At 41.4% G+C, this 12,863-nt stretch overlaps 1 protein-coding gene across 3 annotated transcripts in view; it reads right to left on the bottom strand.

Annotated features, from left to right (window-relative positions):
• Positions 1 to 1,471: 1,471 nt before the first annotated feature.
• Positions 1,472 to 12,863, bottom strand: part of POGLUT1 (protein O-glucosyltransferase 1) — a 16,833-nt gene continuing 5,441 nt past the window's right edge. The window contains exons 3-8 of one of the 3 annotated variants that reach the window (XM_023755758.1): positions 9,244 to 9,303; positions 7,837 to 7,936; positions 6,241 to 6,299; positions 4,804 to 4,971; positions 4,056 to 4,112; positions 1,472 to 3,621 (exon numbers count right to left, since the gene is read on the bottom strand). In XM_023755758.1, the coding sequence (XP_023611526.1) occupies positions 3,465 to 3,621; positions 4,056 to 4,112; positions 4,804 to 4,971; positions 6,241 to 6,299; positions 7,837 to 7,936; positions 9,244 to 9,303 (601 nt within the window). In that variant the 3' untranslated portion in view covers positions 1,472 to 3,464. The remainder of the gene's footprint in view (positions 3,622 to 4,055; positions 4,113 to 4,803; positions 4,972 to 6,240; positions 6,300 to 7,836; positions 7,937 to 9,243; positions 9,304 to 12,863) is intronic. The other 2 variants (XM_006090908.3, XM_023755759.1) reach the window with 2 other exon arrangements.

Below are 12,863 nucleotides of genomic sequence, written 5' to 3'. Positions count from 1 at the left end.
TTCCTAGAACCTTGGCCACTGCTTACTTATTTCATCTCAGCTCCTATGTATCTGTCACGCTTCCACACTCCTGTTTCTCCAAGCCCCTGGGTTTTACTCTCTTTTACCACCAGGGAAATACTCTCCTTACTCTGTGGTCTGGTTTTTGAAAGGTCTCAGAGCAATGATAAACCAAAAAGTATTATGAGGTGTAGGTGGGCCACTTTGTTTAACATACAGCTCTCTCCTCCCCAGGATGTGCATTTGCCACCAGAATAAAGAAATCCAGGAAGGATTTTAATACAGTCACATTGTGCCTGGAACTACCATTCTCCTCCCCTCAGTCCTCATTGCTGAGTTCTGCTCATAGAACTCAATAGCATCTTCCCCCATCATGAACTTTCTCCCAGGGGTCAAAAGACTTCCATTCCCTGCCAGGTTCACTAGGTACTGCCCGTGTGACATTAGTCTGTTGTATTACATGTGACATAAACTGTTTTCATAGATAGAATGAATTTGGAGAACTCCCAAGAACCACTTCATTTACTCATCCCTCAGAGCATAATTCAATTTTCACCTCCATGAAATTTCACTGCTGCACCAGACGAGGATTCCTTCTTCCTCTAAACTCCAAAGCCATTGTCTTTATGAATAATTGGCCTTATAAACTGACCTCATGTCATTTTAATCACCTTCTTTAGGATGCCTCTACTATTGTTATCATCTCAACAACAGAACTCCTTTGTGATAGGGAGCCTACTGTAAACATTTTCTTATCTCCCACTGTTTGTGCACAGTAGATGCTCAAAAAGTATTTGATAAATATTACAGGAATAATTATAATTATACCCCTCTGTCTCACTCACACTTTATCTCTGGATGCAGTAGACTTATCTAAAGTGAAGGCATCTTTAGATGCCTGGGAAGATGGGTTTGTATGTATGTGTGTTCTTATTCATTATCAGTGTAGGGGTGAAGGACAGGGATATCCTCTTTGGAGCTGACCCAAAAGGAGCCCATTGTTTTTTCTCTTGGGAATATTAGGCTGAGAGAGAGCCTGGCAGATTCTGGAACTATACACAGTAGCACTCTAGAGATAGTCCAGAACTCTTCTGAGATTCCTGGAGTTGCCTTGCTCTCTACCCTTCCAACTGCTATGGACCTTGTTAAGATTCTTTAAGATGCCTTCATATCCTTTTAATACATTTTTTTGCTTAATCTAGCTGGAGGCTGTTTCTGTTCTCAGCAACTAGGAGAGCTTGGCCTAACAGGGGAATAGGTGGGCCACTGACAACATCACACAAATCATACTTGCCAAATAAAGAAAGGAAAAGCATTACCTGTCTTATCCAAGTATCCCACTTCATTCAAATAAACTAAATTATACTTTTTCCTTGGGGGAAAAAAAAAAGAGTGGCCTTTAGCTCACTGAGGAGGAAGGGGTAAGTTTGGGACCCAGCTAGTATTAACAATAACAAACAACCATCAGAAGTTATAGGGATAAAAATTATTTTCAAAAACATACATTTTACATATTGTTACACACCATCCTCATACCATCTACACTGAGGTAAACAGGTAAGTATAAAAACCGAGTAACATTTGCTGTATTTAAATACAAAGATGCCCTGATTGACTTTGCAAAGGGCAGATGGCAATTTGCATTGTTCCAACTGTTAGTCTCACACAGTCCCCCTTTGGAGCCAATGGCCAGGCAATCTGTAGATAGGATCTAGTTAAGCCAACTGTCTCCATCCATACACCCATTCACTGAGTCACCGTTCCAAAAATACTTCAGGGTCTACTCTGTGTGAGGCACTCACTGTACTGGATAATGGAGACATCAAGATGAGTAAAACATGATTCCCACCCATCAGGAAGCTCGCAGAACAGCAGTCAAATAACTACAGTACAATGTGATGTCATAATACAGGCATGAGCAAAATATTGCCTCTAACTGCCTAGAGGAATGAAAGAAAGGCTTCAGAGAAAAGGTGATGCTTGAGCTAGAACTTGAAGCAAAAGGGAAACACTCCCAGAAAAATGTACTTTCAGCTCCTAATCCAAAGGACAGAAAATTTTGTTCCTAGTTTAGTGAGAGAAAAAGTAAAATACGAAATAATGACATCTATTAGGACCTCATACGGACAAGGCAAAACCATAATATATATAACTCATAAATCTGGAGCTCTTATCACTACACTAATAGCACCTAAGGACACAATCCCCATTAATTTTTCATGCTAAAAAAGTTCAACTTTAAATGTCTGGCTTATTCCACACAATGGTCTTACCAGTGATATTTAACTCCTCTAAGAAGGTCTTTATGCTTAAATTTTTGTGGAAGGAAGTTTAAAAGGCCATTTCTCACAAAGAGAATAAAATCCTGATTTTATATGACTGAATCTCACATTTACTAATTTTGAAACCAATTTATACCAATCTGTTCTTAGGAGTCAGAGGGAAAGAACTGATTCCTCTGCAGAAAGGTTGGGCTTAAGGGACAAGGATGGTTCTAAGTCATCAGACTATATGAGTTTCAAGCTAACAATTTTTCTTCATTTTTGACTGTTAGCAAGAACATCCTGAGAGATTAAACTAGTATTTAATAGTAAAAAAGGGGAAAAGCAGATCCTGCAAGACAGTGAGAATGTGGACTGCTGCCAATTGAAGGAGGAAAAATATTAGGGATGGGCAAAGAGTGAAGAGTTGCTGTCCTATGCACAGTTCCTTCAAAGAGTGAGGACTCCTTCCTAACTTGATTAAGAGGTTTATGTATTTTTTTTTTTAGAGACCATAAAAAGAAGGGTATGAAGGCACAAAAGGAACTTGAGATCCAATTGCAATTACTCATGCAACTGGTCCCTTTCTATATGGCATTATAGAAACCTCCTGAGTACCAAAGAATTAATGCTTTTACAGAAGGGGACTCCTGTGTCAGTGCATGGCACAACTACTGCTTCCTTAGACCTTTCAAAAAATAATCCCCAAGTGCTTTTCACAAACCCTAAAGACTGAGCTTCCTACATTAAAATATAGCATCAAAGTTCAAGCCTAGAGTAACTGCAGAATTGCGGCGATGAGTTGTACTAGTTCCAAATGATTGAGTTTCTGCTCCAAACTGTGGCACAAAGAACATCATCCCATGGACACAGTCAGGTTCACAGTGATGTACATAGAGATGTGGATGACCTGAGGCACAAGCTGTGATTGGTCCTAAGAAAATGAAAGGTAGAATCGGGTACAAAACCCAATATCATGATTTCTGGTCCTTGTTCAGCCAAAGCGTTGAACTGCTTCATATCTGTGTTATACACATTTTGGATCTTTCTCGAGACTTGCTCTGGGTGCAGCATGACAAGGAAAACAAGATATTTGTCTTGGTAACAGTATTCAAGGTATAGGTACTACATTCATGGTAAGCTTCCCACCACAGGATATCTCAGATCTGCTGCCCTAGAGAGGACTTGATCCGATGATGGCTATTAGAGTTCAGTTTTCAAAATTTTGGGAATAATCTGATCATAGCCTTTTCTTCTTGTTACATTATAGGACAGGAATTTAGAGTATTCAGTCAACAGGTTCTCCCAGTAACAGGTGATGTCATCCATCCTCAAGTGGTTCATAATAAAATGGCTTCCTCTAGAGACAAAATTAACAAGAACTTTTAAAGCACAGCATTTAGTAGTACTAATAGCTTATAATTGAGTGCTTACCTGTGCCAAGCACTGTTCAGAGTACTGTATATGATTTAACTCTTTTGATCTTCAGAACCAACCCTCTAGCCATCATATCCACACATGTGCACTTAGCAATAGAACTTAAATTTTTTTCTTAAAAACAAACATATAAACATTGAGTACTCAGTTATCTCAATAATTTAAGTCTACTTCTATAAAATATGGACTTGGGACATTTGTGAATGTGTTCTTTTCTCCCCAGAGCTGCTTTAATTTGGATTATCTCTGCATAATAAAGATCTAATCCAGTTATCACCATGGTAACACTATTAATATAACTTTGCTAGGGCAAAATAGGAATGATAAAGTGGACAAGGAAAAATGAACAGAACTTACCTTTCAGCGATTTCTTGAGCTATGTCATCATTTGCTTTTACAAAATGCAATAGTTCCCTAAAATGGAAAGGATTATTAGACTCTGAAATATAGAACAAGCTTATTAGCACTAAATCAGAAATACCATAGATTACAGTTCATCTCTAGGTATGTGGATGGTAGATTTTTTTTTAAAAGGAAGATTCAGAGTCCCCACAGGAAAAGTAACAACAAAAGTCCCCCCACACACTAAAGGCAATGTGTTCTAGTTTTGGGTCATATTTGAGAAAATAGAGAAACGTTCAATAACACACATCAAAAATCCATAGTGAAGAAGACACTACCCTCCTGTCTCCTGCTCTGGCCCCTTATGTTTTGGGCCCCTCTCCTTCCCTCTTTCTAGCTCCTCCCATCATGAGAGGAAATTTTTCTCAGCTTCATTGGGGGCAATTCTCATGCTGTATCAGAAAGTTTCTTAGACAATATAATCATATTCAACATCCCTATCTCCAGTCTTTGAGAGATTAGAGTTTTTTCACTGCGTACTGTCTGAATGTTACATTTTGAACCAGCACTAGAGCACTTTTTCAAATGAAATCCCACTGATAGCCTAGTTGGATAAAAGTTCAATAATATCTATGTGAACCGAATAAGAAAGAAAAAGCTCTTAATGGAAAAAGTCATCAGGAGTAAATGGCTTAAGTGGCTGGGGACTTAGAGGCAGATTACGGGAGGGACTGGAATCTCAGCTTGGGAGAGAGTAGCTTACTGGACATTGGAGAGATCTGTTTTGACTGGGATATAGTGAACCCACGGCTTCAGCTGTGGATAGAAGAATTCCAGCCACTCGTCACCAACGTGGAAAACCAGTGAACCACACAGAAAGAGGTGCTTGAACCGGAAACTTGCAGCTACACCTCGAAAATTAAACAGATACCTGAGAAAGAAAGAGCAGAATACACTTGGTACTACATACTTGCTGCCACAAAGAACCTTTTTATTTTCTTAATCCCTTCTCCCCTTCTATGACCCCTCTTCCTTCTTCTTCCATTTTGATTTTTCAAGGACACATCAGCATGTCCCTATGGAGTTTCCATAAACTCCTTGCTTTTCAAGGGGCTACAGGTTGTTCTAATAAATGTCAGGATGAGAGGGAAGGGGGATACTTTCTCCGGGCAAAGCTAGATAGGGCCAGGAGCTGGGTGCTGAGTAGAAAGGATACAAAGGCTCAGATGGAAATGATACCTCATACTTTCCTATAAGCTAGCTAGGCCTCATATCTCTAACTCATCATGCCCACCCCTAGCCTTGTTTCCCCCATAGGGTATCCCATCTGGTCAAAAGCATACCCAGTTCCCTCTTCTTCTGAAGTCTGGAGAGGACAACCAGGTATGCCTAATCAACCTTCAAAGAAATACCTCCTGTAAAAAAATCTATCTTAGCCCTAGCCGGTTTGGCTCAGTGGATAGAGCGTCGGCCTGCAAACTGAAAGGTCCCAGGTTCGATTCCAGTCAAGGGCACATGCCCAGGTTGTGGGCACGATCCCCAGTGGGGGACTTGCAGGAGGCAGCCGATCCATGATTCTCTCTCATCATGGATGTTTCTATCCCTCTCCCCATCTTCCTTCCTCTCTGAAATTAATAAAAATATATATTTTTTTAAAAAACCTATCTTAGAAAAAACATTTTCTTTTCAACATGTCTCATGCATGCACCTCTGTCTCCAACCACCGTTGCTCCTCCCTATAGTTCCCACTGTGCGCTGTAATCAGCATTCATCTCTCTGAATCCCCCCAGCATCCCGTTCCTGATCTGGTTTTACCTGTTCTAATTCCTAGTCCTGGCATTTAAATATTTTAGTTATATATGCTTTATTCATGTTGACCCTTAAACTGTGTTATTAACCTGATAAATACGTCATCTAACTTCAGCTGTTGACTGGGTGGGGTGTGGAGAGAGAGAACCCCATCACCCTGATTAGCACACAGTCCTTATGGAAGCAGGGACCATATTTCATTATCTACACAGTTTCCCACAGAACTTAGGCCAGAGCCTTGTGCACAGCATGTTCTCAGTAAATAAGAGTTAAATGAATTACTGCAACTTTCATAAATCCCAGCTGGGCCCTGGCATTGAAATTCTCACCGAAGTGCAGCTCTCCCAAAAGCAAAAGGGAAACCGAGAGTCAGGAGTCCGGGAAGTCTTACTTGTATTTGCAGTGATCCACAAGATGGACATCTTTAGCAGCTGGCTTTCCCAGGGTATCCTTTAAGTGAAAAGGAATATTAGTAATAGTAGCATTTATTGAAGACCACTGTGCAGCCAGCAAGGTAAACATTTCAAGAACATGATCTCATTTAAGTCTCATAATAAACATACTCTGGAAGTATTATTACCCCATTTGCTAGATGAAGAAGCCGAAGCTTTGAGAAGCTAGATTTGCTCAGGGTCACATGTCCTAAATTGTAGAGGTCATGGCCTACAGCAATATTTCACTCTATGTAATCGCGACACGCAGGAGGTCACAAGTGGTAGTTGTTGGGCTTAGAGGTGTAAACCACCCACAAATTCTGTTGGCCATGCAAAGTTTTCAAGTAAATATTCAAACCACTGCTAACACTTACAGGTAGTAGGATAGTCCTTACAAATATCCAGATTTTCGGCTTTTCTTGTAAAGAGAAAGAAGATGTGATAAACTGGGCACCTATCCCCCTCGAGAACAATGACTGGACCTTTAGCGCTTACTCCTGTGGCCCCTGGGGCCTCTGCAGCTGAGACCCCCCCTCCCACCCCCATCTACGCATGCTCCAGCCACCTGAGCAGATGGCAAACTAGTTGATGAGGGGAACAAGGCCTGTTTGCTTCTGCAGCCTCCTACAGTAGCTGCTCTGCTGAATGGATACATTTTTTTTCGTATTTTTTATTTTTCCACAAAGCTTCTTAAACTTCATTTGCACCTGTTTGATTAAAACTATCCTATAATAAATATACCCATCTTAAGGATCTACTTCGTTTTTCATACAAGAAGTTTAAAATTTTTTCTCATATCATGTGGAAGTTTCAGATGAGTACATTTCAGGCTTAAAGTCCTTTGAATAAGGCAAGAAGTCATAGAGTTAATAGGACAGAGATGGGCTCCAAACCAAAGCCAATCATTGCTGGCTTCACCTTAGAATAGTTGGAGAGTTTTAAACAAATCAAGATGAGATTCTCATTTATTTGAATCATTTTTAAGCTCTCTGGCTGGACTCTATAGTCAGGGTTAAAAACCACTGCTTTAAAACAGGGGTTGGCAGACTACAGTCCATAAGCCAAATCCAGTTTATTATTTTTTTGTATACAACCCATAAACTAAGAATATTTTTACCTTTCAAATGATTGCAAAAAATCCAAAGGAGAATATTTTGACACATGAAAATTACATAAAATTCAAATTGCAGTGCCATAAAGCTTTATCAGCACACAGCCACGCTCATACATTCACACGTTTTTTATGGCTGCTCTCGTGCTCACGATCCACAAAGCCTAAAAAATTTACCATCTGGCCCTTTACATAAAAAGTTTGTGACCTCTGGTTTAAACCTTCAAAATAGCATAAAATACTACTCAGAACATGGGCCAGAAAAGCAATGTGAGTTTGAAAAAGAGTAATTTACATGTGTGCTAATACTAGTTCATGGAACTTCCTCTACATTCTTCCCATAACGGACAGGAAACCTAATCTGAAATTCTACCCAGGTGGCAATGTTCTTTGAGTGAGAATGTTCGCTGCTTTAGTTTCTATTCAGATGATTGGTGATTACTTTCATAGACTTCCAGGCCTGGTTTTTGGTGTACTCTGCATCAACAAGTTTTGGATTTTTCCGAGATAGAAGAATGAGAGGATCTCGTTCTGGACTTGTCCTATAAAAGAAACACATGACATAAAACTATGTGTTCTACACCATAATACTGTTCCCAATCTCTGGAAGGTAAGCAGTCATTGGACCCAATGCAACTCAGGTGGACAACTCACTGGTCACTTTAATAGCAGAGGAGGGGGATATTGGATACTGCAGCCTCTAGGTGGTCCTGGGCTGTCCCCACTTTACCCTTCAGGGATGAGAATTTGGTCTTTCTTTGCTTGCACCTAGTTTTTAAGATTATGATGTTCTGGTCACTACAGCCATATCCCAGGGAATGATTTCCCTTTTAGGAGGGTTCATGTAGCCTCTATAATCAATAGTACCCATAGCTGTGTGACTATGTAATCACCACTCACCAAAATAGCTGCATGACCTTCGTTGTGTGTGCTCTGTAAAGTCTATATAGTATTTAAATGAAAAAGAAAACAAAAAGGCTTAAAACCCTAAGATTATATGGAGAAAAAGTCCTTGCTAAGTGATCTTGACATTGGGGGGTGTCATGGACCCCCTGAGAATGTGATAAGAACTATGGACTCCCCTCTCTAGAAAAAAATGCACATATCCCCCTGTAATTTCAAGAAAGTCCTAAAACCTTTGAAGTCCGCACATGGATCCCACGTTAAGAATCTGTGATCTCCAGACTTGAGCATCAGAGAAGTTGATAAGGAACAGTAAGCAGTGGCTGAAGCTCAGAGTCTCTGATGAGGACTCACTGAGAAAATGGCAAAACCCTCTCTTCACAGTCTCTTCTGTATTCATCTGTTCAACACACATTCATTATGTGTCTACGTGGCAGATGCTGACCTTGACACTGGGGATATGGAGCTGGACACGGAAGAGGTCCTTCCCCAACCTTTCCCTTTCCCTCTTCCTCTCCGTTTTTACAGTTTCGGTCTGTGCTCTCAACCACTATGTGGCAGCCACATGGTCTGATGAAAAAAGCAGTCAGGAGGTCCACTGATGGTATTAACCGGCAGAGTGACTGATCACAGCTACTCCTAGGAAACTGTCATCGCTCAGGCAAGAAGACAGCTCATCTTTCCGTTCAACGTTATATACTCAATGCCCATCACCAGTGGCACTCTGCAAATATCTGTTGAATTACTGGGTAAACTTCAAATTTCAGTTCAATTAAGAGTGCTTTGGGCAAATAATTTGAGTTCTTACCTAGTCTAAAATTCTGTGATTCTATGTTTATGTCTTAGTCTTCTTTGTGAGATAGAGTTTGCTACATCCTCAAAATTACTTACATTTTACACATTAACTGTAAGAATATCTTTGTAAAATGTCCAAAAATATAATCACCTCGATCCTCGGAAATATGCTGTGGAGTTTTTCTTTTTCCATGGCCACTGTGCTGCTGACCTGAAAATAGATTTTGATTAGTTTCTGTGTTTTCTTCTTAACTTTATAAGGATGTGTTCTAACCATTTCTGAGGATAAGTTCAGAGCTTTACATTTTTAAATAAGTCTGAGCCAGGCTATTCAAAAGAAAAATCTCGCCTTGGCCAGTTTGGCTCAGTGGATAGAGCGTCGGCCTGCGGACTGAAGGGTCCCGGGTTCGATTCTGACCAAGGGCACATGCCTGGGTTGCGGGCTCGGTCCCCAGTGGGGGGCGTGCGGGAGGCAGCCAATCGATGGTTCTCTCTCATCGTTGATGTTTCTATCTCTCTCTCCCTCTTCCTTCCTCTCTGAAATCAATAAAGAAATATATTTTAAAAAAGAAGAAGAAAAAGAAAAATCTCTAAATGGCATGCTGTTCCTTTTTGGTATTACTTCATTCCTCTGAAGGTGTTAGCTCATAATATCTACAAATCTACCGCTCCATTACTAAGTTGACAACGTTGAAAGAAAAGTTCCCAAACACTGAATGACATGTTTAGGGCTATTTAATTCAGAGGATTTCTTCCCTACTTTAAGTAGAGTGCTGTCGATAAATTAACATACAGATAGGACTGCAGAAAATATCAGAAATTGAATTAAGGGCAAGAAAACAAATCATGTTTTGGAGACATAGGAGATGTCGTTAGATTTCGTCTGATTTTGCAAAGCACCCTGGCATTCTCGAAACTGTACTAAGTGCTCCACAAACATGAAGTTCCTGAAACTCAGTTCTCGGAACACACATTACCCCGACCAGCTCTCCTTGCTGAACCTACTAGCTCACAGACATAGCATTCTTAACTTTCTTCGTAGGAACCCTGCACAGAAGTTTTTCAATGTCTTCCTCTGAAAATGGAGGAGAGGGCTCAACTGGAGTTAAAGAGGGCTTGCTGGTCTATATTGGTGAAATGAGACTTAGCTTACAAACTTTTTAGGTAGAGATACTTTTCAGACATATAGTGTTACATTACTCATTTCTCTCTGCTGAGAGCACCGCTCCATGTTTCCTGGCATATCTCCAGCCCTTTCCTGCTGGTTCACCTTTTCGAAGTTCTCCAGCCCAAAACCAGCACTTTCTCATTCTCTGCCCCATATTCCATTCCACCAAAATACAAACACTACAGCACTTGGTTTTTTGTTTTGTGGATTTTTCAGCGGAAAAATGATATGTGCTCATTATATAAAATTCTAATAGAAAATCAACAAATAAAAGCAGAGAAAGCATCGTCAAATTCCCCTACTCACAGATAAACACTTTTAACAATTTAATGTTTCAATGAAAAATTTCCTTCCAATCATCTCTCCTATCAGGGATCTAACTAGAGGGCAATTTGACCCTCTCCCTCAGGGGACATTTGGCCATATCTATAGACATTTTTGATTGTCACTACTGGGGGGTTGCTACTAGCCACTAGTGGGTAAAAGCCAAAGGATGTTGCTAAACATCCTATATTGCACAGGACAGCACCCTACAACAAAGAATGATCTGGCCCAAAATGTCAATAGTCCCAAGATTGAGAAACCTTGTTCTATATAACAGATCATACCATACATGATGTCGGGTAACATTCTTATAAGGACATATATTATAGATAATAACAGCCAACACTTATATAGCACTTACTATGTTCCGGACACTGTTCTAAGTGATTTATACCTTTATTAACTTATCCTCACAACCTTATGAGGTGGGTTTCATTTTTCTTACTTTACAGTTGAGGCTCTTACGAGGTTAAGTAATTTGCCCACAAGTCCCATAGCTAAGAAGAGCCAGGAGTTGAACCCAGAGTCCTTGTCCTTAAGCCCTATACTAATTTTATTTTCACTCACGCACAGTATGTCATCATTTGTTTCTTATGGGTGGACTTTTAGGTAGTTTCCAACTTTTTGCTTTAAGAAACAACACTGTAGTGAGTATCCTCATACATACATCTTTGCACACTTGTCAAATGAACCCATCAGGATAAATTCTAGAAGTGAAATGGCAGGGTCAAAGGATATATACACTTTAAATTTTGATATATTTTGCCAAACTATCCAAAAAAAAACTATTAATTTATACTCAAATTTTTAGTATACATTTCCTTGGTGCCTGGGAAATCTGTGTTTAATATACACAGGCTTGAACGATGCATCATCTCTATTTCCCCTCCCCCTCATTCTTCCTACCCACCTACCAACTTCTCAAAAGACCTATCTTAGAACTTCTTTTCCGGGCAAGTGCTAACAGTGGCCACCACAGTCTGGGGTGTCCCAGCCCCCTTTGATTACCCTCTCCCCCCACCTCTGACAGTAGAGAGTGAAATCTTTAAATCTACAGGGACAATGAATTCTCCTACAGAGTGAAAATAAGTCAATAGGGACAAACTCCCTCAAAATTATAAAAATAGAAAAATGGCAGGCCAATGCAGTTGGATAAACAAGCAGACTATTTAAGTTTCAAGGTAAAAAATAAAATCACATAGCTAGAGATTCTAAATGGAAGGATCTAAGAAATAAAATGGCAATTCTATAATCTACACTAATAAAAGAGAAACATGGTAATTAGCGTACGACCGCTACCCTTTTCATTGGCTAATCAGTGAGTATATGCAAATTAACTGTCAGCCAAGATGGCGGCCGGCAGCCAGGCAACTGGAAGCGAGCATGAGGTTTGCTTGCTGCAGGCTCCAATGTTCCCCGCCTCACTTGCCGGCCTCTGAGCTACAACTCTAAGAAACAATGTACTATGTTGCAAATAAGAAGATAAAAAACCCCCCAGAAACCGGCTTTCATTCAGTCGGGCTTTAGCAACATTGTATCGATGTTTTCAGCGGCCAGGCCTCAGAGCTAAAGCTGGCCCAGAATAAAAAAAATAAAAAAAGAAAACAAGGAGCGGTTGGAAGCTTCAGTCACTCGCTTCCGGAAAACAGCCCTCAGCCCCTCAGCCAGACTGGCCAGGCACCCCAGTGAGGACCCCCACCCTGATCCAGGACACCCTTCAGGGCAAACCAGCCAGCCCCCACCCATGCACCAGGCCTCTATTCTATATAGTAAAAGGGTAATATGCCTCCCAGCACCAGGATCAGCGGAGCAGCGAGGCCTCCCGGCACCGGGATCAGCGTGACAGGGGGCAGCGCCCAAACCCCCTGATCGCCCTGCGGCTCTGTGTGTGACAGGGGGCGGGGCCACAACCTCCCTATCTGCCCTGCTCTGTGCCTGATAGGGGGGAGCTCCCCAATCCCCTGATTGCCCTGCGGCTCTGTGTTTAACAGGGTGCAGCGCACCAACCCCCTGATCGGCCCTGCTCTGTGTGTGACAGGGTGCGGCGCCCCAACTCCCCCCCACCCCCCCACGGGCCCTGCTCTGTGTGTGACAGGGTAGAGCCATAACCTCTCCATCGGCCCTGCCCCGAGTGTGACAGTGGCGGCGCCCCAACCCCCTGATCGGCCCTGCTCTGTGGGTGATAGAGGGTGGCGCCCCAACCCCCCTCCACAGGCCTTGCTCTGTGCGTGACAGGGTAGACGCGCATAACCTCCCCATTGGCCCTGCCCTGAGTGTGA

Source organism: Myotis lucifugus, unplaced genomic scaffold (genome assembly GCF_000147115.1).
Source record: "Myotis lucifugus unplaced genomic scaffold, Myoluc2.0 scaffold_84, whole genome shotgun sequence".
Classification (NCBI taxonomy): Eukaryota; Metazoa; Chordata; class Mammalia; order Chiroptera; family Vespertilionidae; genus Myotis; species Myotis lucifugus.
This window is presented reverse-complemented; position numbering and strand designations above follow the sequence as displayed.